Source organism: Melanotaenia boesemani, chromosome 23 (assembly GCF_017639745.1).
Source record: "Melanotaenia boesemani isolate fMelBoe1 chromosome 23, fMelBoe1.pri, whole genome shotgun sequence".
In the NCBI taxonomy this organism is placed as follows: Eukaryota; Metazoa; Chordata; class Actinopteri; order Atheriniformes; family Melanotaeniidae; genus Melanotaenia; species Melanotaenia boesemani.
In genome coordinates, this window is record NC_055704.1 from 2,537,023 (window position 1) to 2,565,000 (window position 27,978).

Genomic DNA, 27,978 nt, shown 5'->3' on the forward strand with positions numbered 1-27,978 from the left:
GCAGTTTCCATCTGAGATTAATAAAAGTATTTCTCATTTCGGAACTAATGAAATAATAAAAATAATGATGTCAGAGTAAAAATCTGACATGGGTCAAAGGTCAAGGAGTCCAACTGTGATTTTTTATAGCAAATTTAAACCGGAAAGTGAAGAATTCTGACAAACATGATTGTTCCGCAGTTTTGGAGCATGACTTCTGTCTGGTTCTCATTAAAATAAAAACTTAAGTTTCATCCATCTCCTGATGTCAAAGAGAGGCTGGACAGAGCAATGAGCTTCAGAGGAAAATATGTATGAACATGAAAAGACATACTGGGTTTTTAGAAAGAAACTTCAAGCAGCAGCAGGAACTAAGAGAAGAGGTCCAACAATGTAGCCTTGTGGTACCCCTCAGGCTGACCAAGAAGACTGATAATAGAGCAAACTGGGAGCTTTCTGTAAAATCTCATAGCTTTGTCCTGAAAATCTGATTATAAATTTAGATTTTTACCATAATACCGTTTTCCTGAAAATAAGAAAACTTTGTTTAAAATATCCTGAAAATGAAAACCAAACAAAAGCTGAAACTTTGAGGAAATTTCTGCAAAAGATGTGAATTTTTAAATATACCAAAGTTTCTTACTCACAATATATGCATGAAATATTTAAAAGCATTGCTTTTGCATGTAAATTGTTCATTAAAAAAAAAATAAAATCACTTAAAAATAATATTTTTTCTGCTTTTTTTTTATTATTTATTCTATTTTTTTATTTTGCTGTTCCCAAAAGACTAATTATTTTATCCATTTGTTTTACTTATTTATTACAGATTCAATCAGTTTTGCTGCATAACTCATAACTCAAATGAAGAAGTAGAAGAAGAACTAAGGAGTAAGCAGGCGTGGGCTTTGCTGCTAATTTAAACCACATGCTGCTCATCTGTCTACAGGCTGGAAATAGACCCGAGTGCCATTTAGCTCATGTGAAGCATCCTGATGGATCAGAGTTCAGGATGGACGTCCACACAGAAACCTGCATCATCTCTTCATCAAACAATCCTTCACCTCGTTTTATCATGGGGAAGATTTTTTTAAACATTTCAAACTAATTTAGTCCAAATAGGACTGTCTAAAACTCCTATTAGCTGTTGCTGGATTTGATTTTGACCCTTGAAATTCCAGGCATTTTTGTTTTCCTATTGCCCCCCCCCCCCTCCCTCTGTTTTCAAGATTAAAATGATGTAAAATGAAAGTATGAATAGATATAGCAGCATAAAGGCCGACCAGAAGAAGAAAGCAGAATTTATTACTAACACACAGATCAACAGTAACCAAGCCTTTTCTTGGCTTTCAGGAGAAAAAATATTGTTATTGAAACAAACACACAACAGAAACTATTTCCATGTTTCCACTTTTTCCTCATTTCCAGTTATTCCTGCTACTATTAACCTGCTATTCTCACTAAACCAACTCCAGCTCAGCTGCTCTGTGGCGCCACCGTGCATCAGAAACGTCTTCTTGGCTTTATTCCAGCCATAGAGGAGCATTATTTTTCTTCTTTTCACACACACATAGAACTTTCTGCTCACTGGTTGATCTTTGGCTGCTCCTGATTGGACGTTACCGTCAATCTAAGCTCTCTGATTGGTGGAAAGTCTGACAGGAAGTGGCTTCATCATCATGTCCAGGTCTAAATAGAGGTCTCTTAGTAACATAGTAGTGATAGCGATCTTTTTATGATGAATTGTTATAAATAATGCTGTTATCATGGATTATTGTGGATTTACCAGATAGAGTCTCTGAATAAAACTAAATTTAGTAGCTGGATTTCATTCCTGAGACACTGATGATAGAAGAGATAGCTTTATCAATAAACTAAACATTCTGATTGCTGAGTCCTAGATTTCCTGGTTGTTTTCTGTAGATGCTGAAAAACATATTTCTTTACAATCAGAGAAATATTTGTTGCTCTTGTAGATGATTCTCTGATGGAGTTTGGACCCAGGTGTTGAACCAAGACCATTCTTGTGGTGGATGATACTTTTATACCCAAGCCTGACACCCTCACCTGTCACCAGTTAATCCGGTGGTTGGAGAATCTACTGGATCTTCTAGAAACTTTTCTGTTTTTATTTGACTCCAGAACAGCTGTTACTGAGTGTTTGTGTGGAGGTGGAGGCGTTACCTGTGGCACCCCTAGCCAGTCGTCAGCCTGTTGCATGGCCTCTCGGGCGTTTTCCACCGGCTGACTTGGATCCCAGGTTTCCCAGTCTGGACAGAGACCTAAAGGCAGCACACAGTTGTCAGTGGGGAGCATAGACCGGTCTGACCTGAACCAGAACCCAGAACCACCCTGATCTGGGTTGGATTTAATATTCAAAATATTTTCATCTTCAAGATGTTTGTTTCTGCTCAGAACGGAAAAGTGTGAATATTCTGGAACATCTTCAAAACCTGAAGTGAGTTTTATTCACTGATTATCATCAACATCTACGACTGATTACAACAACAACAACAACAATAACAATCAATCCGGGTCATACCGGGTGCACAGTTGTCCACCAGAGCTCCCAGCGCCTTGCCATCCCTCCAGTCTCGGTGGAAGTTGGTGATGGGGAGCTGGGGAACCTTGTTCTGGATCCAGCCCAGCAGACGCTGCTTGGGGGTCAGTTTCTTGGCATCTTCATCATCCTCATCCTCCCACATGGGCATAGAGATGGAGTAATGCAGGATCAGGGTCCAGATCAGACCCAGGATAAGCTTTAGGTTCCCGTCCACGATGGCTTTAGAGTCTGGAGGACAGTAAAACAAATAGCAGGAAGTCTCCAGAATGATGTCATCACTTCATGTCTGACATAATTTCCTGTTTCTTTAATTTTGTTTCCTTTTAGAAAGACCAGAAAACTGAAACCCAGATCAGTCTGGTCCAGATCTTACCAGATACTAGGACTACACTCAGCCTGGAAGTTACTCTAGATCAGGGGTGTCCAATGTCAGTCCTCGAGGGCTGCTGTCCTGTAAGTTTTGGATGTTTCCTGCTGCAACACACCTCAATACGATTAATGTGTCAACATGATGGAGCAGAACTTTACAACAAGCTGTTGAGGAGAGCCAATAATTTTGATTCAGGTGTATTGGAGCAGGGAAACATCTTAAACCCGCAGGACTGCTGCCCTCGAGGACTGGAGCTGGACATCCCTGCTCTAGGTCCAGTCCTTGTCCAGATCCTGGTACCAGACCATGTCGGGTCTAGTCCTGGACCCAGATTATGCTGGAACCAGTCCTGGAACCGTACTATGTCAGAACCAGTCTTGGAACTGGACCAGTCCTCAGACTGAGCCGTGAGTGTCTGGACTTCTGTTTTGGGAGTTTTGAGGAAATCCAGGTTTTTCCTGACCACATGAATGAGGTCAAAGTTCATTCCATCTGTTTTCCAACATTTTTCCAACCCAGTTTCCTGTTTTTCCAGAGCGTCAGAATTTCCAGCTTCTCTGATTTTATTTTTCCTTCATGGTGCAGAAAACTTTCATCCATCAGCAGTGGGATGATGTCATCTAGCCGCTGGCCGAGGAATGAGGTCACTTTAAATAGGAAACACATGCACACACATGCACATGTGCACGCACACATTCAGGGATCAGAGGGAGGACGCCGTCTGTTTCTACCCTCAGTCCTCCATCGAGGTCGCAGTACGTTCACGCAGCTCTACGTTCACACTTGGAGGAAACTTCACCTTCCCCTGAGACCACTTGCAGTTTCTGACAGATCGTCCAATCAGGAAGCTGTGACATCACAAAAGGAAACACACGGCTCATCTGATGCTTCAGCTTCAGAGCTCTGACATTTCCAACTGACACCTGAATGCCTCCCACAGATGGAACCTGACCAGAAACTTCCAGAACTTCAGAATCATCTAGACCCAAATCTGCTCCTAGTTTTCAGAGCCAGTTATATTACAAATCTGTTGGGGAAAAGTGGAGATATTAGTGGATCTAAAGAGTCCTCTTGCTCTAAATTAAACACCCAGTAACCCACAAAAATGTGGGTTCAATTTAAAATTTGTGGGTAGAAGTAAAACCGTCCAGCTACTTTTTGATGCATCTTTACTGAGAACAAAAAAGGTTGAGTCCTGTCAGAGAGGATTAAATCTTCAGCCTCTCCTCGACAGAAAGGGGGCAGGACTTCAGTTTGATGGGCACATCACACAGCCACTCACATGCTAGGAAGACTAGAGTCACAGCATTATGTAAAAAAGGGAAGAAGGGTAGACCAGGTTCACACAGATTTCCCATCATGTTTAGAAACAGACTGAACAGCGGTCCAGTTTGAACCGGACTGAGACCAGTTTTCTGTTAGGAATCAGGTCCATGAGGAGTTTCAGAACCGTGACTCAGGTCGGTTCAGACCCTGTCGTTCTGGTTCTGCTCATGTCATCACCTGAAGATAAAAGCTGCGTTTCTGGGTTGGGAGCGTGTTGCTGTGATGGGAACATGTTCAGGAAGCTCTGGATTATTCCGATCTGCAGCTCTGAGAGGAAAAGTCGTGTTAGGAGTAACGCTGTCATCTTTCCTGAGGAAACAGGGCTCACAGCCAGATGAGGAGCTTGAACCTGGACATTTCCAATCAAACCTGCTGCGTTTGTTCACCGGTCAGAGCTGGAAGACGTGTGCGTGGACAAACAAACAAATGAATGAGGCCAGTCAGTCTGCAAAAAGCTGTAAAATCAGGAATGGCCTCTGGTTGTTCTGCCAGGCACTTCCTGAGCTGCTGTGTGAACGTGACTCGTCCTGTTTATTAGCCGCCTCGCTCACTGGTCGCCAACGGTTACCAAACAAACAGGCTGAAGGAGGAACAATGGAGTTCTGATGGAGAGGAGAACGCCCCCACCTCTGTCTGAACGGGCCCAAGGGTGGCGGAGAAACTATGTAATGTGACATTTAGAAAGAAAGGATTCATAGAGCTGCAGGAGGAAGAGAGGATGACGATGGAGGGAAGGAATTAAGATTAACGGCCTGAACGTTGCTGGAATCCAACAGGACCAGAAGTTCATCACAGCCACAATAACAGCTCTGACCCGAGGTCATCCTTCAAACACGAAATGTTTCGGAGACACACAGACTCCGAAGTCCTGATCCCCAGGTTTGGGCTGGCATCTCTAGGTGCCCATAGACATGACAGAAGTTATCACCAGTTAACATGAGATGGAGGATAACATGCAATCATGAACTGCTCTATATTCTAACCAGGACGTAACGTAGAGACACGAACTACATGATGCAACCTGCCGCCGAAACACTGAAGATTCCTCTAGAACAGGCTTCTACTTTGTCCTTGTAGGAAAAACTAATAGTCTGATGTTACTGATCTGACTTCCACCACAGCTCCTCATCTCTCTCTACATGAAGAGGGTGATCACACTCCAACCATGTGGGGCAACATGTGTCTTCATCCAGCTGAAATCAGACAAAAATCCTGGTTTTCTAAATGCTCCCAGTGAAGTGAAGATGTTGAGAACTTCATGTGCATCAGGGAAATGCAGCTGAACAAGCTGAATCGATGTCATTGGAGGAATTTCTGACTTGTATTACGGCATAGAATGGATCCAGTATTCTTTGTAGGTTTTATTAATGTCAACATGTTGTCTGAGATCTGAAGTTTAAGAAAATTTTAGAGGGGGGCCCCAAGTCAGAATCAGAATCAGAATCAGAAATACTTTATTAATCCCTTGCAGGGAAATTCATGAAGTCCAGTCCTGGAGAGCTACGATCCTGCAGCTTTTAGATGCATCACTTCTCCAACACACCTGAATCCAATGAATGGCTGGTTACCAGGCCTCTGCAGAGCTGATGAAATGTGGGGGACTGGACCTGGGCATCGACTCAGTAAAACTGCCCTTTGACGTGTTGTGACACACGGTTCTCTTTACTTCCTGTTCAGAGCGCACCTGGTCTTACCAAGGTGATTGCTCCACCTGCTCTTCGTTTAGTTAGTTCTCCTCCTTATTGCTTTCTTTTGTTCTCTGCCAGGTCATCATCATCATCATCATCGTCGTTTTGTCTTTCTGTCCTCGTCCTAAGTCCAGTTTGTTTGTTTATTCATTGGTTTGTTTTGTATTCCTGTAACCTGCAGTAGCTGTGCCTTTTGTAGTGGATTATTAAACTTCTTCATCCAGCTACCTCCTGCCTGGTTCTGATCAAAGTCCCAGTCCTAGTCCTGGTCCTGGTCCTTACCCCAGACCCACACCACACCAGGGGCCTCATTTATAAAGCTGGCACAGGTACAAAAACCAGCGTACGCCAATTATAGTCAACTTTTGGGATTTGTAAAAACCAAACTTGGTGGGAGAATGTTCCTACCTCCACGGAAACTCTGACCTTGGAATAGGCACAAAATCTGGGAAAATGGGAAACTGCGACACCAAAGGTCCAGAATAAAATCAAGGAAATGATGAAGCGGAGAGTCTGCTGCCAACATTTACCAGTCAGTAAAAGAAAATGCGAAAAGTAAACTTCATTTATTCCGAGATCCAGCAGAGGGACAGACTGGGGCATCTAAAAGTGATGCAACGCATGAAATACACAAGAGGTGGTTTTCCTTAATTTATTTATTTATTCCTGAACAATCCTTTTGTAATTGTTGTCTCAACTTCTGTCAAGACTCCTTGGCCACATTGTTAACAGCGTTGATGGTGTCCCTCTGCACCTGCAGGCCTTCCTCTGAGGACCGCGGTGAAGTTGGTTTTAGGTTGGATATTCAACAGACATTCATCATTTCCGTGTTCAATAGCTTCCGTTTCACGTGACCAAAACATACAAAACCTGACCTGTATTATAGCACAAGATGAGACAAACAAGACACACCCCTTTTGATTCATTTTGAAAGCTCCTTCTGTTTTTTACAAAATCTTTACAGTAAAAATATCAATATTTCTTCAATAGCTTCCACAAATTGTGACCGAGGGGCCCCAAACCTCAACTAAATTATTCTACTGAGACACACAAACAAGACACACCCCTTTTGATTCATTTTGAAAGCTCCTTCTGTTTTTTATAATTTTTTTACAGTAAAAATATCAATATTTCTTCAATAGCTTCCACAAATTGTGACCGAGGGGCCCCAAACCTCAACTAAATTATTCTACTGAGACACACAAACAAGACACACCCCTTTTGATTCATTTTGAAAGCTCCTTCTGTTTTTCAGCGTGTGTCTACCCTTCGCCGAGAGGCGTGGGTAACCCGTTGAACCCCACTCGTGATATGGATTGGGGATTGCAATTATTTCCCATGAACGAGGAATTCCCAGTAAGCACGGGTCATAAACTCGCGTTGATTAAGTCCCTGCCCTTTGTACACACTGCCCGTCACTACTTTTTTTTTTTTTTTTTTTCTTCTTTTTTTTTTTTTTACCCTGTCCTGTCCAGCGTCCTAACATACAGAACGGTGGTCTGTGTGCCATATTTTGCTTGACAGATTTGCTCTACCAAGGGAGACATGTTATATACATGGCTGTCCTTGATATTTTTATTATTTTTATTGTAATCTTATTTTCTTTAGTCTTATATGTCAGTGCCGAACCTGACAGGGAGATAGAGGAAGAGAGAGAGAAAAAAAAGGGAGAAAAGGACAGGATTAAAATGTGGAAATAACAGTTGTCTATGCTGCCCAGAACATATCACAAAAAAAAACAACAACATAAACTACCACAGTACTACATGATACTGAAAGAAAGATAGAATGATGATGATATAAAAAATTACAATAGTCATCAAACGTACCTGCAGATAAACGTACCAACACACAAACATCAGCTACATCTAGTGAGAAGGGGATGGAGAGAAGAGCAAGTTTGTGAGCATGCACGTGTTAACATGCATGTGTGGCCATGCAACAAGGAGGAAATGTGTACCCGCAAGGGGGCTGCGATCACGCCGCACCCCGAAGCATCAGCGGGGGACGGGGGGAGCCCGAGGCCCCAAAGGCCAAGCAGATCCACAGAGTACCAAGCCCGGGACAGCCAAAGCAGACAGAGCAGTGGCCCACCCGGACCAGAGCAGAGGGGCCCCGAGACCGGAACTCCCGGCGCGACGGGGCAGGGGCGCCGGGCAGCCCAGGGCGATGGCGAGCAGGCCCAGCGGGCGCCGGGCGCTGCGGCGCGGGCCGCACAGAGGGCAGGCGCCCCACAGGCCCAAGGGCCACCCTTTCCCCCCAGCAAAGCCCCACCCAGGAACCCGACGGGGCCCGACCGCCCCAGGCAAAACCACCGTGGGCCACGCCAACCCAACACCAAGGCTAGGCACTCCAGGGACAAGAACATGTCCGCAGGTCCCCCCCTCCCTCCCAAAAAAAAAAAAAAAAAAAACCTCTTTACCCCAACCCTTACCCATTCAGGTTGTGAAGTGAGTCTAGGTTGTGATTAAAATCTAGTGAGGCGGGCAGTCGCAGGGGTCCACCGGGGGATCCCGCAATGGGGACCCCTCAGCCAAACCCACCGCCCCCACCCGCCCCACAGTGCCCTATGTGTAGTGTGTATGATGTGGGGTGGCGGGGGAGGAGAGGGGCTCGGGGAGGGGCACAACTGGGAGAGAGATCCCCGTCCCAGCCGGGCCCGGGGAGGGGCACAACTGGGAGAGAGATCCCCATCCCAGGCAGCCAACTCCCCAGCTGGCCGCTGTAGGCGCCCCCACCTCCCCAAGACCACCCGAGGGAAGAGGGGCAAAGGCCCGGCCCCGCCAAGAGCCCAACGCATGAGCGCCCCGGACACCCACCCACCCCCGGCAGCCCACGCCACCACACCAGGGGACCAGAGAGCCCCAGGCTGCACACACGTATCCCGGTCGGGTCCAAGGCACAGCGCCCCCATCCTCCCCGATGGAGCCCCCGGCGGGAGGGGAGAGAGCGAGAAGGAGAGCAGACTCCACCCCCATGAGCCTTAATCCTCCCCACTGCCCACCAGGACCCCCGCCGTCCCCCTTCCCCCTACCCCTCCCTTAGACCCAACGGACACATTGTAATCCCAAGGGTACCTGCCCGGCATCGGATCAGCCCGACCCCGATGGCATGCCCAGGGCGACCAAGCCCCCCCGAGGCCCAGGAAGGGCCCACCGAGCTGGAGGGAGGCAGCCCCCAGACCCCGGGGCCGGCCCCCCAACCGCCCCCAGTGAGCACCAGCCCCCAGGCCCCCAAGGCCCCGGATCCAGTCAGCCACACCTTCCCCTACCCAATGGCCCCCCCGACCACCGACCCAGAGAAACAGCCAGGGCCGATGGACCCCCAAGGCCCCCCAGCCAGCCCAACCCCCGACCCCCACAGAACGACTAGACCCCAGCACCCCTTCCCACTACGTGATGTGACTAATCAGCAGGGTCCAGGAAGACTGAGAGTTAACTGATTGGTGTTTAATGGATGCCGATACAGTCTCTAGACTGATGTGATCCAACAGGAGATTTCTGTACTGGTTAATATTTAGATTGTTTTTAGACTTCCAGTTCACTAGAATAGTTTTCTTTGCGATACATAAGGCTGTGAGGACCATATGTGCTTTGTTAGTGTCTATATTAATGTCACTTAGGTCACCCAGTAAACAAAGTTTTGGACATGCAGGAATCTTACACCTAACCCATGTTGATAAATCCTCACAAACCTTGTTCCAGAACTTCTGGACAGGTGCACAAAGCCATAAAGCGTGTAAGTAATCATCTGCTGTGTTACCTGTGCACTGTGTGCAGATATCGGAGTGATTAAGACCCATCTTGAACATCCTTTGTCCTGTATAATGTGTTCTATGGAGGACTTTGTATTGTATGAGTTGTAAATTTGGGCTGTCTGTCATATTAAAGGCATTAAGACATATTTATAGCCAAAATGGTTGACTAGGATTGATGGATAAATCTATCTCCCATTTTGAAGTAGGTAGGGAATTTGAGTCATCTATTTTTAACATTAATCTGTATATTTTTGAAAGTAATTTGGGGGTACAGAGGTCCATAAAATCTGCTACTGTTGGAGGAAGTTCCAGATCTGTTCGGTGAAGGGGGAATTTTGTGTGTATTACGGTTTTGAGTTGTTGATATTCTAAGAATCTGTTGCTGTTAATCCCATATTGTGATGAGAGTGTATTAAAAGATAAAATGTTTCTGTTATGGATAATATGTTCAAAGTATTTAATTCCTTTGTTAATCCATTGGTTAAAGTTTAGCATATTTTTGTTTAGTAGAACATCAGGATTGTTCCAGATGGGTGTGAGTTTACATGGTATTATTGAGGAGTTGGTTTTATTGAGAAATTCCCACCAGGCTGTCAGAGAAGTGCTGATGTTGACACTTTTACAGCACTTTTGCTTTTTTATACTTAAGCTGAAAAAAGGAAGATCAGAAATTTCCAAATTGTCACAAAATGTTTGTTCTATGTCTATCCACAGGTCATCTAGTGGACTAGGTTTGAGCCATTTTAGGACATATTGCAATCTATTAGCTAGGAAGTAATGTTGAAAGTTAGGCAAGTCTAATCCTCCTCTATCTTTCGGCTTCTGTAAAGTTTTTAAACTGATCCGAGGTGGTTTATTTTTCCAGAGAAATCGGGAGATGTGTGATTCTAGCGATTTAAACCAGGTAGAGGGGGGTTTCATGGGGATCATAGAAAACAAATAGTTGATTTTGGGTAGAACCATCATTTTTATGGTGGCAACTCTCCCCATGAGTGAAATGGGTAGAGATTTCCAGCGAGCAAGATCATCTTCTAGTCTTAAGAAGGTGAGTGTGATTAAGTTTTGTTAGTTCTGAGAGCCTGGAGGGAATATTTACACCCAGGTATCTAATGTTACCTGATTTTAAGGTGATGCTGGGTAGATTTTGAAAGCTACAGTTGATGGGTAGAACTGTACTCTTAGACCAGTTAACAGAGTGGTCCGACAGTGATGAGAATTTATTAATTAGTGAGATTGTTTCAGATAGAGAGGTTTGTGAGTTCTGGAGGAATAGTAAAACGTCATCAGCATAAAGACTTATTTTACGAAATATATTTTTGGACTGAATGCCTTTAATAGCTTTATTTTGTCTAATTGCAGCGGCCAGTGGTTCAATAAATATAGCAAAAAGTGAGGGAGATAGTGGACAACCTTGTCTGGTACCCCTTTGTAGATTAAAACTTGGAGAGGTTTGGTCATTTGTTCTAACACTCACATTAGGAGAACTGTATAAGATTTTAATCCAGTTAATGAAAGATGGGCCAAAGCCGAATCTGTTTAGAGTAGCTAGTAAATATTTCCAGTTAACACGATCAAAAGCTTTCTCTGCATCTAAAGAAACTATTATTGTTTCCAGGTTATTGATGGTAGAATAATCTATTATATTAATTAATCTCCGCATGTTAACAGAGGAATATCTGCCCTTTATAAAGCCTGTTTGATCAGGGTGTATAATGAGAGGAGTTACTTTCTCTAACCTTCCAGCTAATGCTTTGCAGATTATTTTAAGGTCCGCATTTATCAGTGATATGGGTCTGTAGCTAGATGGTATTGTGGGGTCTTTACCTGGTTTTAATAGTACAGTAATGGTGGCTGAGCTTATGTTTGGGGGTAAGTAACCATTTTCCTTTATTTGTGTCACCATTTTGAAAAATGTTGGGGCCAGTATTGACCAGAATTCTTTATAGAACTCTGCTGGGAAGCTATCCGGACCTGGGGCTTTTTTACAGGGCATATGTTTAAGGGCTTCATGTAGCTCCTCCACTGTGAGGGGGGAATCTAAGGCCGTGACTTGTTCCTGCTGTAAACCTGGAAGATCTATGTTGTTAAGAAAATGATGGATATCATTGTCTGATGGATCTAAGTGTGATGTATACAGAGTTTTATAGAAATCTCTAAAGATGTTGTTTATTGCATCTGGGTCTTGCGTAATATTACCTATTGAATCTTTAACAGCCGATATGGTAGATTTTTCCTTATTTATTTTTAACTGGTTAGCTAAAAATCTTCCGGATTTATTACTGTGTTCAAATGTCTCCAAGCATAATCTTTGCACCAGAAATTCTGTTCTCTGCCCGTCACTACTACCGATTGGATGGTTTACTGACGTCCTCGGATCGGCCCCGCCGGGGTCGGTCACGGTCCTGGCGGAGCGCCGAGAAGACGATCAAACTTGACTATCTAGAGGAAGTAAAAGTTGTAACAAGGTTTTCGTAGGTGAACCTGCAGAATGATCATTAACGGTTGAGCACCCCACGCGGGGCCTCTCCAACCAGCCGAACCTGCCGAGGGGACGGACCCCGGCTCTCTCCCCGAGAGCCCCAGGGCCCGCCCCCGAGGCTCCGCAGCGGATGGACCGGCGTGACAGGATGGAGGCGTGCGTGCCCGAGCTCTCCTGCGGGCAGAAGAGGGGTCCCTCCAGGGTCCCTCTCTCTCCACCCCGGTGCCCTCGGGTCCCGTCGCGTCTCCCCTACCTCCTCTGACCCTTCCCCGCTGCAAACTCCACCCTGGTCCGAGCCCCGGCCAGCCCGTCGGACTCCCTGGCTCAGTCCCCTCTCCGGCACCGACCCCTCGCTCCGCAGCGCGTGCACTCCCGCCAGCCCGTCCGAGGGCCTGACGGACCTGCCGTCGGGGCGACGTCCACGCAGAGTGGGCCCGGCCTGCGTCTTGCAGAGACCCGGTCAGGGCTCTGCACTCGGAACCTCTCGAACGGTCTCGCCCTGGCTGTCCCACTGCGCGCCTCCGGGTACCCAACTCTGCTCCATCCTCCCGAGGGAGCCAGGGGGGTTTAATGTCTCCGCCCTGGGGACAGGCGCTTACCCCGTCCTCGAAGGGGGGGCCCGGCCCGAGATGTGGAGCGCCTGGGCAGTTCGCTGAACCTGTCCAACCCCCAGTCTCGGAAGCTTGGCCTCCAATCTGAAAACGAAAACTGTACAACTCTTAGCGGTGGATCACTCAGCTCGTGCATCGATGAAGAACGCAGCTAGCTGCGAGAACTAATGTGATTTGCAGGACACATTGATCATCGACACTTTGAACGCACATTGCGGCCCCGGGTTCCTCCCGGGGCTACGCCTGTCTGAGGGTCGCTTTGCCATCAATCGGAGGAGCCTCTCCTCCGCGGCTGGGGCTGTTGCAGGCCGCCTACGGCGCGCCTTCATCCCCCTAAGTTCAGACCTTCCGGGACGCCTGGTGCGGGGCGTTGGGCCCGCCTCTGGCGCGGCCCCCTCCAAGCATCGGCTCCGTCCGACCCACCCTCTCTCCCTCCTTCCCCGGCACTCCCGTCGAGCCCCTGGCATGAGTCGGGCGCGGCTGCCGGTGGACCTTCCAGTCTCCGGGCTGACCGCATTACGCGTGCGAACCACAGGAAAAACTCGGCGAGAGCGGACCGCCCTTAGTGGGGGACTGTGGGGTGCCGGACGGCTGCGGCGCGCAGGGGGGGGGGTGCCCGCTCCCGAGCCTGCCTGCCGTCGCAGCGGGGAACCCGGCTGATCCCGAGCTCCGTGAGCCTCCCCTCCTCCGGGGAGCCACGCCTGGGGGTTGGCGGGGGGGTGACCTCCCCAACCCCTAACCCACTTCGAATACAACCTCAGTCGGTCAGGGGCCTGAGTCCTTCTGATGGAGACTCAGCCCGTGGACGGTGTGAGGCCAGTAACGGCCCCCGGCACGGTCTTCTCGGAGTCGGGTTGTTTGGGAATGCAGCCCAAAGCGGGTGGTAAACTCCATCTAAGGCTAAATACCGGCATGAGACCGATAGTCGACAAGTACCTTAAGGGAAAGTTGAAAAGAACTTTGAAGAGAGAGTTCAAGAGGGTGTGAAACCGTTAAGAGGTAAACGGGTGGGGTCCGCGCAGTCCGCCCGGGGGATTCAACCCGACAGGTCAGGGACGGCCGCCCGGTGCGGAAGGATCCCCGCCACTTCTCCTCTAGGGGGGCAGGCGGCGGGACCTCTCCCCGGCGCTGGCTGGCCCTCGCCGGGCGCATTTCCTCCGCGGCGGTGGACCGCGACCGGCTCCGCGGCGGCCAGGAAGGGCTCGGGGACTCTGGTTGTCCTCCAGCCAGCTGGGTGCAGGCCTCCAGCTGCAGCAGGCTGGCTGGGGAGGAGTGTGACTTGGGCCCTGGATGTCCTCCGGAGGCTTGGTACCTGCTGGATGTCTGCTGGAGGTCATGCGGACCTGACGCAGCAGCAGGCTGGCTGGGTGTGTCTGTGACTGGGGCCCTGGTGGTCCCCCCCAGCAGGCTGGGTGTCTGCTGGAGCTATTGAAGAAATATTGATATTTTTACTGTAAAAATATACAGGTCAGGAATTGCGTGTTTTGGTCGCGTGAAACGGAAGCTATTGAACACGAAATGATGAATGTCTGTCGATTATTCAACCTAAAACCAACTTCACCGCGGTCCTCTGAGGACACGGCTGCTGCGGTGCTGCAAGTCTCTCCGATCACAGCTGCAGCACCGCCGAACAAGTCTGAACACCCAGGAACTAGAAAGAAATATTATTTAACACTAAATAAACTGCTACCAGTCTCAGATGTAACTGTACATATTTATTTATACATTAAAACAAAAGACTACGTTACCGGCATCATTACTGTCATTTAGCAGACGCATTTCTCCAGAACGATTTACTGTGAGCTGTAGGCCTAAACTGTTAATCACTGTGGGATTTTGAACTTCGATCTCCCACATGGAAGACGAATGCTCTACCAACTGACATATCCAGCCAGATATTCTGATGCCTCTGGCCAGAGTGCGAACCATACCGTGGGCTTAGGGGGAGCCGCTTTTTTGCATTTCCTATCTTTTTTCGGCAAGTAAGAACATGATGCCAGCTGATATTACAGCTTGCCTCACAGAACATAGGCGTACCAATACATAATGGTTAACAACTCTTATGCAACAATAATACATAACAGGTGCAAATGTCCCTTGCAAAAAAAATTTTTACCACTCTTTTTGCAAAGATCAACTTACATAGTTAATATTACCCAAATATCACACACGTACACAGCGATGCTTGCCATACACAATATAATGAGCAATGATAGTTTCCCATATTGTAAATAGTTAAAGCAGGTCTTACCTTACCTTTTACGCGTTTACTTCTTTTATTTTGTATTTAACGTAGATCTACAGGAAGTTTAACTTGGAGCACCGCCACGCTTCAGTGGTCACAATAATTATAGCATCCATAGTCATACTTTAGGCTACAGTGAATTTGTGAGCAATCAGCATACATTTTATTGTCAGTATTATATAGCTCCCCCAACATTTCATTAATCCTGTTTCTAGGGGAGCTCATGTTTTACTGTCTCCCCTGTGGTTCGCACCCTGCCTCTGGCGTGTTTTGCGTTCTGACACTGTGATGACAGCATCTACCACCTGCTGCCACTATTCTGCCTTTCTGACACCAGTAATGCCCACGCCGTGCCCACCAGTTAAACATTTTTACATTTTTCAACGTGGTCCATCAGGATCTCTGTCTCACACCCCCAATCCAAATCCTCTTCTCCCCTCTTTTCCCTCCTGAGCCATCATGGAAATGATGTGATGAATATGTATTACAGGCGTCCACCTGACCACTCATAGCTGCCATGAGGCATGTGAAGGCGTTCCCTCACGTGCCCGCTTTTAATCTTGTTTATAAATGGAAACAGGCGTAGGACGTGTGTGTGCACTCTTTTATAAATCTGAAGTTTTGTGCATCACATTTACTTTATTCCCTGTGGGCATCACCTGTAGTTTGCTTTGCTATGCACAGTTTTATGTATGAGGCCCAGAGACAGTAAAAGAAACCAGTTGGTTTTTCTACAGGAGGAGAACTAACTAAACGAGGAAAAGTAGAGCAATCAGCAAAGTAAGGCTGGGTATGCACTGAACAGGAAGTAAAGAGAACAAGACATACAAGTGTGGGACCCTACAAAATAAGACAAGACACCAACACAAGACTCAAAGCCTCATTTCCACCAACGGGTGCAGGTCAGGTCGGGATGGGACGGTGAGGGTGCAGATATAAAAGATCATGTCTGAATCATAACAGCAGGTGATGTGATATAACAAGTCCTCTAAACCAGGGTCAGTCCAGTCCTACGAGGGCCGCAGTCCTGCAGGGTTTTAATGTTTCCTGACACGCAGATCTGCTGCATGAACATTTAATGGTCAAACTCCCACCAAACACCAGGTAAACACTGACGTCTGAGACCGAAACCGGTGGAAACATCTAAACCTGAACTTCCGTGTTTCTGCATCGTAACGACGACTCACTTCCTGTCAGACAATGGCAAAGAGGAAACAGTACAGAAACAGCTGTTTCTGGAAACAGTAGCAGGGTTCAACATGGTGGACGAAGCCGCGGTGACGTCACCTCTATCGGCCACTCGGTTCGACCCAGACCAGAATCAGAGGATATAAAACCAGTCTGCCCGTCAGTCTGCAGACAAATAAACAAACAAATAAGTAACTAACAACTGGACTCTTGCATAATACACTCCACCTCACCTCAATATTCACTGTTCCACTCCTTTTATTTTTTTAAATATTCTTATATGTATTCTCAGGCACATCCAACTGAACAGGACTCTGACGGAGGTCTTGTCATGCCTTTTAATGAACACCTGTAGTTTTTACCATGTTTTTAGTATATTTACATATTTAAGGTTTTTGTCATGCTTTTTTCCCCTTCAGGGGATGAATAAAGCTTATCTTATCCTCTCTCCACTGTGTACACGTATAATCATGATTAAAGTTATCTTTTTTATTTTTAGATTTTTATGCTAAATATCTTATTTTCTTATTTTTATCTTCATTTATGTTTTGCATTTTCCACTCTGCGTCTTGCTGCTGTTAAAGTGAATTTTCCCGACATGCAACCAAAAGGAACCTGAATGTAAAATCTCTGCCTCAGTCGGTTAAAGATTAGAACAATCTTGTACTGGTTTTTAAGGCTCTTACTGGTTTATCTGACCTGGTTTGCCATCCTGACCCTGTTAGAACCATGTTTGTTAATAATTACCGGTATCAGAACTCGATGAGGAGAACTTTCTCTCCCGGTGGTCCATGTTTATGGATAGACCTTCCAGAGGGTGCGAAGAGGCAGGAAACTTTCATAATGAGGCTTTTAAAGTATCTTCATTAATATTTTATTCTGTTTCTGGTTATATTTTACTTCCTGTTTGTTTTCCTTTTATTTGTTGGAATAAATGTTTTCTTGGCTCATCTGCTGTCATCAGGCAGGTTTTAATGTCCCTGGTTGTTTGTTGATTATTGTCAATAAATGAAATTAATAAATAAAAAGAGAAGAGGGTTTAAAGTGGATAGTGGACACAGGAAACGAGCCGAGTGGCAGCGTACAGGACTTCCCACACGTCTGCAGGATGAACCACGAAGCTGCAGCCGCCGGTCTGGAGGACGAGGCCTGGACGGGCGGCTGGAGAGCAGGGTTCCTGTCGGTGCCTAGCTCAGAGCGGTACGCTGACGTCAGCATGTTATCTGCTGAGGCCTCTGCTCAGGATCACTTTCCCTCCAGCAGGGACAAAGTTGTCAAACAAAGATCAGGAACAGAAGATCCCGATCCTGAACCTGGTTCTGGTTGTTTTTATTGGTTCTCTGGAGAAAGGAAAGAACATTAAAGTAATCATTTAATTTTATCTTTTTATTTTATTCTATTTTGTTCTATTTTATTTTATTTCATAGATTATTTTTATTCATATTTTTTAGTATATCATTCTGTTTCTTTGTATTTTACGGATGCGTGGAGCTGTCACCCAAATAAAAAAAAAATCGGAACGTTTCACGTTTTTACAATAAACATATCACGTTATAACGAGATAAGGTCCGATTTTTTTTTTATTTGGGTGACAGCTCCACGCTTCCGTAGTATTTGAATCTATTTCAAGTTATTTTTCTTTTATATTTACATTGTTATTTTTTGTTTTTGCATATCCACCTGGTCCACCTGAACTTTTACACTTTAAGAAAACATTTATATCTTATTTTTTATTATTATTTTGTTGATTTGTGAATGTTGTATAATTATTTGTTTACATAGTTTTCGTACATGTTTCATGCTTCATTGTTTTTCTTTAACTCTTGTGGCTACATCCCTAATTTCCCAGTTTGAGATGAAAACGTATTGAACCATCTATTCATTCCTTCACTCAGATGAACTCCTCCTCTTCATCCTCATCTTCGTCCTCATCTTCATTCTCCTCTTCATCCTCATCTTCGTCCTCCTCTTCGTCCTCCTTTTCATCTTCCTCTTCATCCTCATCTTCGTCCTCCTCTTCATCCTCTCGGAGACTCTGAGCAGCTGGACAACAGCTGTGTAAACATGTCTTGTTGTTGATTATCCTGATAAACAAACACACCTGTGAGCTATAAAAGAATTCTGCTTCAACAATCCTCCACACAGTAGATCATCTGCTCTAAATGCAGCAAACGTCAATAAGTTATTGATGATTAATCATTCTGATTGAAGCAGAACCTTCAGGTATCAGACCCCCTCTCTACCTTCAGATCATCTTCCAACTTTTCTTCCTGATAAATCTTAGAGCAGGTCTGGCTTGGTGATCCTGATCCATCCTTTAGTCCTGCTGCTAGAGGCCAAGGCTGCTGGGGGCCGTCCCATGATGCACTGGGCTCCTCTCTGCTCGGGTCCATCCCATGATGCACCGGGCTGCTCTCTGCTGGGGGACATCCCGTGATGTACTGGGCTCCTCTCTGCTGGGGGACGTCCCATGATGCACCAGGCTCCTCTATTTACTCTCCATGTAGAAACATCTGACATAGTTGTTGTCATTCATTTGTGTTTCTCTTCTTCTTTCTTAGCAGGAATCCCTGGATTAGAGTTCTGCTGCTGGTCGACCCATCTCTCCTGTCTTCTCCACCCCCAACTGGTCCAGGAAGATGACTGTCCTTCCTAGTTCTGATGGAGGTTTTCCTTCCTGTTTCTGGTTCTGATGAAGGTTTTGCTTAGGTACTTAATTACTCATATGAACACAGTTACTATAAACTGGGCTAATGTGGATCATGTACTGGACTGTTTTAACTGGATTATAGCTGGAATGTGTCTGTAAATAGGAAATGATGTGAATTTGTTGTCAACTGAAGCTGTATAAATAGAGTTAAACTGAACAACCAGACATTTATCACTGATCAATGAGAGGATTATCAGATGGTTTCAGCTTCAGATTTGCTGATACAGTCGACCCGTTCAACTGCTGCTCACAGCACCTGTGACGACAGCTGATGCTTAGGTCATGTGATGGGGGGGGGGGGGTGGACTGAGTCTTGTTGTTTGGAGTCAAGCTGAATGTTAAAGTGTGACAGTCAGCAGATCTCTGACGGGGAAGGGGCAGACTTTGATAACAGACTCATTCAGAACTCCGGAGAAAAAGCAGCGGATTTTCATGCCAAACAGGAAGTGAAGGAGCTGAAGTCAGCTGACATCCTGATAAAGCTCATCTTCTTCTAAAGAACTCATCAGGATCAATCCCACATTTGTTTGTTTGTTTGTTTGTGTTTGTTTGTTTGTGAGAAAAACAAACTCCAGAACACAGCTTCATTTCTTCTGAGTCAAATTATTATCATAATCTTCATAACTATTATTATTACTGCAGAGTTCAGTGAAACAAGATAAACTGTATATTATACGTATGACTAGTAATTATTATCCCTAAAAGCTCAAAGTCATTTTTCTAATATAAACCAGCCTGTAGAAGCTGAACCCTTTAATCCCAGTCAGCATGCAGACGTGATGTTTTCAGGACAGCCTCAGTTGTCAGATTATGACGGGATGTGGGTGGAGATAGAAACTCCTGGAAACCGTAGTTCACCTTAAGGGTGAGCTATCCCTCACAATGTACCCCACAGAGTTACACACTATCGAAATATTAAATAATTTCAGCCTGTTTCACTAAAAACGAATTGTTTTTCCATTGATCTGTTAGTAATAAATTCTGTTTTCTTCTTGTGGTCGACCTTTATGCTGCTATATCTATTCATACATTCATTTTACATCATTTTACCTCCCAGTCTGACAGCTGAGAAACATCATGTCTGATGCTGACTGGTTTATACTGGGATTAAAAGCTCCAGCTGCTACAGACTGGTTTACATAAAAAGCAACAATAAAACAAACAAACAAACAAACAAAAAAACAGGTGGACCAAAAGATAACTAAAAATGGTTTGTGGCATTTTAAGCATTATAACATTAAACCTAATTTTTCCCCAGAATGTTTTTTTATAGTTCAGTTTTTATTATTTTATTATTAAAGATGTCAACAATGTAAAATCTGTTTACATGCAAGAAAACAAACGAGCGTGCAGCATTTAACCAGAACCTGATCTCAGATCTACATTTTTTCCCTTTTTTATGCAGCAAATAAGAAAAGGGAAAAAAAGTTTTGATGTGTTAAAGAGCTTCAGGTCTTCAGAGGACGATCAACCAGCTTTAAGAAGCTGGATCTGTCAGACAGAGGCAGGAAACAGCAGAGGACGGAGGATTCAGACCACCGTCTCCTGATCCTGACCTCTGACCTGCTGACATCACACCTGTCACATCAGTGAGGATTTACTTCCTGTTCCACATCCCGGCTCGGATCGTCCACATGGACATTCGCAGTGGATCGCAGAGGAATAAAAGCATCAGAACAGACTTTAATATGCTGAGAAAAATAGTTGGACACCATTTGATTTGGACTTATAACCAACCTGAGAGGTAAACAAGTTAAACTAACCAGGAGCTAACAGACTAACCAGACAGAAAAACATTCAGATGTTTAACAGGAAGTTAAAATGATCCTCAGCTCTGCAACAAGCAGTGTATAGTGAGTTATTATGAGGGGGGTGAATGGATTGGGGGGGGATCCTGGCTTCAGCTGAGCATTCCTGAGTGCTGACTGCTGCAGCACATGGTAACCATTACACCGACGCGCACACGCACACATGGAAGGAGCAAATACTCAAATGAAGTTTGGAAAAGCTGAGCTGTTCCAGCGATTCAGCCAAAACTCCGACAACTAAATCCAGGTCAGCAGTCGCAGTCAAACCAGCACCACAACATCAACCCGCCAACACCGGGGAAAGAAATAATCCCCCCAGACAAGCCAGAAACGGTCCAGAAAGTCCCGGAAACAAGTCAGGAAAATCACTGAAATAACAAGAATAAATCCAAAAACAAGCCTGCAAGAAATTCCAGAATCAATCAGCAACTTGAAAGAGAAACAGAGAAAAGCCAGAAATAAAAACAGAAAAAAAATCCAGAAAATAAGAAATCCATAAATTAGGACAAAACTGAAAATACACAACAAAAAGATCTTTCCAGAAGCAGTTCAGACACCATCAAAACCAACACAGAAATATACAAATTCACAAAGAAATCAGCATTAAACTACAATTAATTCATGCAATTCAGAAACTAAAAAGAAAAATCTCTTCAGAGAATTTAGAAATTATCTAGAAATTAGAAGCAAAGATAGCCAGAAACGAGCTGGAAAGCATCTAAAAACCATCCAGAAATTTCTGGAGGAATCGTGAGATCTAACGTCACCATCCAAAAATTAAAAGGAAGTGATTCAGAAAATGAAAGTAAAAAATCTAAAAAACTCAAATGAAGATCCAGAAACTGCCAAGGAGCAACGTGAAAACGATCCAGAAACCCTTTAGAGAGGATCCAGGAAGAACGGCTAACGGCCCATTCATGCCCCCTTATGTCCGTAAATAGCGACGTTCGTTTCAAACGTTGTCATATGTCCCCGTCCTCATACTTCCATGCGTCTTTTGCCTTCCCATGGTTATTAAGTCAATTCCTCAACTAGAGGGCAGTGCTGAGATCAGTTCACTCCCACGAGCTGACGCCAGCTTCGGACACCGTTTGGCAGTGGTAATGCTTCGCAGGGAAGAAGAAGAGAATCAGACAGGGAACAAAAAGCAGAAGAACAATGACGTGCTCAAAAATTGCAGAAATTGCACAAGCATTTAAATAAAGACCATGTGTGAAGGATTAGGGCGTGTGAAGGATTAGGGCGTGTGAAGGATTAGGGCGTGTGAAGGATTAGGGCGTGTTCGGCGGATGGAAACAACAAGGATATTTGACCCTGAAAAGAAATGATTTAAAGTTTCTGATCAAAGAAAACGATTAAACATCTGATCAATAAATGATTTTATCCTTCATGTGTTTGATTTTTCCATCAAGGGGGCACAGTAGGTTCCAGCCCCTGGACCTGTCGGCAGCTTAGAGGGGCTCTGCTGGTTTCTTATGGGTCTATTTTCAGCAGCTGTTGGTGGAGGAACAGCAGAGCTCAGCTGTCCTGCCATCAATCAACCCCCCCCCACCAGCTGCAGACTCACACTTCACGTATCTGTAGTCCAACAAAGACCCGGAGCAGCAGAGCGAAAACATACATCAGAACTACTCTGTGTTCAGACCCGATCTGCTCCCTTTAAAACTGAGCCATCAGTCTGGCTCTGGTTCTGGTCTAAACCTAGAGTCCGGTTCTGGTTCTGGATTAAAACCAGAGTCTGGTTCTGGATTACAGCCAGAGTCTGTTTCTGGTTCTGGTCTAAACCCAGAGTCCGGTTGTGGTTCTGGATTAAAACCAGAGTCTGGTTCTGGGTTAAAGCCAGAGTCTGGTTCTGGTTCAAACCCAGAATCCGGTTCGGGTTCTGGATTAAAACCAGAGTCTGGTTCTGGATAAAGGCCAGAGTCTGGTTCTGGTCTAAACCCAGAGTCCGGTTCTGGTCTTAACCCAGAGAATTATATTTTATGAAAATAATTATTTTTTCTTTTTTATTTTAATAATAAAGGCGGCATCATGTTACTTGGCATTCAAAGAGTTAAAATAATTTAATCATATTTGGTTGTTCTGATCAGGATTGAAGATGACAGAAAGACTAACACTAATCTGGAAAGTTTTGAAGTGGACTTTAGGCGCATTCCGACAGAGAAGTTCTAAGAACACAGTTCTAATAACTGTCCTAGTTCTAAGAACTACCTTCTCCAGGGGAACTGTTTCATGTTGCATTCGTACATGAGTTGGGGGCGGTAGCAGGACCGATGTGACGCATACGTCTGCGGCAGTGACGTGTGACTTTAGCGCCACATAACAACAAAACAAAACCTGCTAAAAACAAAACAACACGGCAAGCTAATATGGAGAACGAAGAGATCGCAGTGTTGATGCTCTGCTTGATGGAGATGTTACTGATGGACGATACAACCAGGCGTCTCACGTCGAGGCTGGAAGGCTCCTGAAAGTCAGAAGATGAAGAATCCAGCGGCAGGAGATACGCCGCAGACAAAGGAGACGACGTGTAAGTTTAACTTATTAAACATGCGCCGATTGTATACGTGTCTTATGAGTAAACGTTTCAGACGGTTTTCTACTGTCTGTGTTGAGTAGATTACAATAAGTAAATACTTCAGACGGCGGGTTTATTGTAACTCGTGTTCTGTTTCAGACGTTGCTGCAGCTCATTGAACTCCTCACCGTCCGGCTGGTCCGGAGCAAACCTGATAACTAGTGGAAAAAGGTTGTTCTCAATTTTACCGATGAGCAGTGGACAGAGAATTTCTGTATGTCCAGGGAGACATTTCAATACATCTGTGGCCACCTGAAGCTGCACTGGAGAGGATGGACATAACCACCTGCTGCAGATACTGAAGGAGATGGAGAACAGCCTGGATGCTTCACCTCCTGCCTTCCAGCTAATCACAACACACCTCTTCATAATAAGCATCATGTTCTGGAAGCTGGACAGACAGAACATGTATACATGATGTACACATTTAAAGAGAAAATGTTCCATAGAAAATGCATCATTTAATTTTTTTTTCATTTCTTTTTTGTGTTATGTGCAAAATAAAGATCTCATCATCTACTATTAAGCTTTGTGTGTTTTATGGAATCATCAGTAGAAAGGTGGAGGAGAAATCCGTCACTGAAGGGTTGGTTGTGACTGACTTATGGTTTAGAATTATGAGGACATAGTCACACAGATTTAGCGTATATGAAGGTAAAAATATAAAAAGGGTGGTGAAATGTTTACAGGTGTGTAATTTGTGTCAGATCTTGGTTAAACATGATAAACTTCGTTCTGTGATATGGAGCATATTATAAAGTTGATAAACTAATGTAATTTACACCCAGGGATAAGACTTAAAATGTAGCGACCAAAGATGGATTATTTAATATTTCATAGCTGTGATAAGTTAATAATACTCAATATTTTTATTAGCTAATATTTTATAGATGTGGCCAAAGCACATCTAACAGACACAAACTGAAAACTTCAGACTCTTTACAAAGTCATTTTTTTTTTTTTATAGTGAATACAGCAGAGCAAAAATAACTATTTACATGTGTGTATATGCTGCATATCACACTGGCTTTTCCTGCCGCACGCAGGAGTCATTTGCTGCGGCTTTGACGGAGTAAACATGTCGGTGGTACAAGCTGTCCAATTTACTGTTTTTTCGGTTAGTCCCACTCCGGTTGTCATGATCCTTAATTTATTTGTAGTCTTGTGTGAGTTTTCTACGTGCGCTGCTTCGCGTTATCCCGCGTTCTCTGACTGAGAGCTGATCGTCAGGAATATTTTTATATTTTGCTGCGAACCTTCAAAACCTCTCTGAAAATCCTCTGTGGTGTAGACGGTCAGAAGAGCTTCGACCTCCTCGTCGGTCCATTTATCGCTTGCTCTGTTGTTGTTTTTGTCCGTATGTGCAACCGTGTTTTTTAAATGTGGCAGGTACACAAAATGCGGAAATCTGGCAAGGGGCGTAGCTACCAGTCACCAAACACCTACGTCATGAGGGTTCCTATAGAACCCCGCTCAGACCCTGCCTCGGAGCAGGAGCTAAAATGGTTATAGGAACTGGGGGCTTTGGTCCCTAGTTCCTATATGTCGGAATGCGCGAAAAAACGGCCTGGTTCCTGAAAAGGTTATAGGAACTGCAAAAGGTTCCTACAGTCGGAAAGAGCCTTTTGTCTTCTAATGAGCCAGAAGGGATGGAAATTGAAGCGACCCACACGGGTTCAGCATAACAAAAGAGTAAGAAATGTAAAACACTTTGTTGAGTTCAGGATGCCGATGGCATCTGATAAAAAAGATTTTGAAGGGACCTTTAGCCAGAGGAACTCTAAATCTCCTTCAGGAGTTACGAGGGGCAGGACCGAAGTTCATCGCTATCTGCAGGATGTCCTCAGCTTTCTTCTCCCTCCTATATTCACTCCGGGCCCAAAACTTGGCTGAACAGCTGAACCAAGCAGGGAGATAAGAAGTTAAAACTCTGGATCTGTGAGACATCTGACAGCTGAGCCATCTGAGGAGACCAAGTCTCTGTGTTTCTGAGGAGACCGAGTCTCTGTGTTTCTGAGGAGACCGAGTCTCTGTGTTTCTGAGGAGACCGAGTCTCTGTGTTTCTGAGGAGACCAAGTCTCTGTGTTTCTGAGGAGACCGAGTGTCTGTAGAAACATGCTCTGTGTTGTCAGAGAGTCGCAGCAGGTGGTCTAGAACTGTCCCAGGATGTTTAAAAGTTTCCACGTTTTTAACAAGTTGGCCTTCAAGACTGGTTCTTACATCTTATCTGGTTTAGTGCAGATTACCAACTAAATGCATCTCTAGCTAAATAGCTAGACACCAAGCTCAAGAGGCTTCACTGTGGGCAAGATAGGAAGCTTCACCAGAGGTTTTCTGGCAACCTAAGATATAATAAGGCATGAAAAACCTGTCAGAAATGGAGGACGCATAAAAGAATCATTCATTAAAAAAAATCAGAGCTTCTATAGTTGGACTTAAGAAACAAATAGTTCATTTTCTCTCTGCAAAGACCACCAGGGACAGGCCCGTTGACATGGTAACAGACATCATGACTCAGCCCCGGCAGACCTCTTGCTATGAGTGGAGCCATGCACACGACATGGTGCAGCCGTGTAGATGCATGAACTCTGTACTGGTTCGTCTTTTTTCTTTAGTAAAAAACCAAGAAAATTTTAAGTTTGGTTTATTTTTACAGGAGTTTTACGGCTCCAAACTGATTTTGATTTGGTGGGACGGGTGATAAAAATGCCTCTTTTATTCATAAACAATGCAGACCCCAGCACCAGCAGAAAATATATACTGAAAATAAAAGAATTCAGATTCTTTTCTTTTAACCTAAAAATTTAGGGAAAAAAATACATCAGTGATGATTATCATACCATAAATTACAAATAAAAAAGTGTAAAATATATTTTAACGTATTCCCTAGCAAGGTAAAATATCATTGCAGTCAAACAGACCAGGTCACTTCGACCCGGGAGGACAAATGTGTGAAGTAAATGTGAAGACAACTCCTGAGAGCGGGATGCCAAACTGCAGGTTTTAGATGCATCTTTGGTCCGCCACTGCCTCCAGAGACAGACCCCACACTTAATCTATGATCTGGAAAACTTGTCCATACTCTCATCATCCATCATCCAAACACCTTCCAGATCTCCACAAGAAGACACATCCCAGAAACAAGAAGTCAGATCCCAGAAAAATCTCTGGATCTTCTGGAACATTCATGTTTCAGATCAGTCTCCTTACTGGGATCAAACTTTTTACCCTCCCTGCCTCTGGGGACCACCAGCTGGGGCGGGTGTTGCGCGGCTGTTTAACCTTTGCACCTCCTAACACCTGTGAGCCACACCTGCCTCCCCCACTCACCACCTGTCACGTGCCAGTCATATACAACAGAAGGCATTAAGCACGTGCTTTATCTTGCTCTAACTTGTGCGTAAAAAGATCTCCACGTGCGTGTTTGCGCGTCTTACCGATGGACACCAGCTTGATGTGCTCCCTCTCCAGGAACTCCAGCGCCACGGAGACGTTCTCCAGCTTCATCTGTCTGAAGTTGGGCCTGGAGTGGTACTTCCTGTACATCTTCTTCTGGCTCAGGACCTCCAGCAGCCCTATCAGCTTCAGCCCGTCGCTCAGGTCCTTCTGAAGGTCGTTGATCCGCTTGTTGATCACCTTCAGGTGCTCATTGCACCACCTGGTGAAGGTGTTCTGCTGGATCTTCTTCCAGGGCGCGTCCTCGGCCAGGTCCTTCTCGGTTGCCGGCATCTCCTCCTCCTCCTCCTCGCCGAGGTCTGCGGAGCTGTGGAAGAACTGCGGCAGCTGCTGCGGCTCCAACAAGCCGCTGTTGTTCATCATGGTGCCCCCCTCCCACTCCTTTATATCACAGAGTGGGAAGAAAAGAATGAAGAAGCTGCTGCTGCGGCTGACACACCTCACCCGAGTTTGCGTAAAGACTGAGAGTACGCGCTGCGCTCCGAAAGCAGACCCAGACTTAGTTCATTCAGTCCGTGTGCGCGCTCATGGACTCCGGCGCACTCACGAGCGCAGAAAGTGGAGAAAGAGAAAGGAGAGGTGAAGAAGAGTTCCCCGGGACTGATCCGGGTCTTTGGTCCGAGAACGGCGCACGGACTGCGGCCTGGAGAGAACAGGGACTGAGGACTGAGGACGGAGTGGAGGTTTAAAAAGCTCAGCGTCACTCCGCTGGACTCCCAGGAATGATGCCCCCCACCCCCCACCATGACCATAAGCAACTAGAGACGGGCATCCTCCAACCCCACTGAGACGCCGAGGCCGCAGCTCATTGGGCCGCGGCGGAGCGCGGGGGATGGGCCACCCACACCCCATGCAGAGCACCCTCCACCCACCCCAGGACCCAGGGCTTCGCCGACACGGTGACACCGCCGGATATTTTTAACTCTCTAAAGCCGGAGAGAGAGAAAAAAAACTGCTCATAAACTGAAGAAACGCTGACGTAATCTGCTATCAGCCAATTAGATCATTGCAAAATGCCACACTTTTCTCATCCAACTTCAGAGACAGAAACTTAATTTTCTTTTTTAAGGTTTTCTGTTTCAGAATTAAACAAAATATAACCAGTAAAATTCAGTTTAAGCAAAAATTAAGATTTATTACAGTGTGGAATTAAATTAAGGTATTTTTTATAAACAAAAGATGGAAATCATTAATGAGGTTAATCAGAACGTAGACTAGCT

The 27,978-nt window shown here is 45.2% G+C and overlaps 1 protein-coding gene and 1 non-coding gene across 5 annotated transcripts in view; one reads left to right on the top strand and one right to left on the bottom strand.

The window, feature by feature from the left end:
- Positions 1 to 27,978, bottom strand: part of LOC121634673 (filamin-C-like) — a 101,589-nt gene that overhangs the window by 73,479 nt on the left and 132 nt on the right. For all 4 annotated transcript variants that reach the window (XM_041977528.1, XM_041977527.1, XM_041977526.1 and 1 more), the window contains exons 1-3: positions 26,740 to 27,978; positions 2,522 to 2,770; positions 2,164 to 2,261 (exon numbers count right to left, since the gene is read on the bottom strand). The exon at positions 26,740 to 27,978 is cut by the window's right edge and continues 132 nt beyond it. In XM_041977528.1, the coding sequence (XP_041833462.1) occupies positions 2,164 to 2,261; positions 2,522 to 2,770; positions 26,740 to 27,121 (729 nt within the window). In that variant the 5' untranslated portion in view covers positions 27,122 to 27,978. The remainder of the gene's footprint in view (positions 1 to 2,163; positions 2,262 to 2,521; positions 2,771 to 26,739) is intronic.
- Positions 12,877 to 13,030, top strand: LOC121635138. Its single transcript, XR_006009354.1, has one exon. It is a non-coding gene; the product is annotated as a 5.8S ribosomal RNA (ribosomal RNA).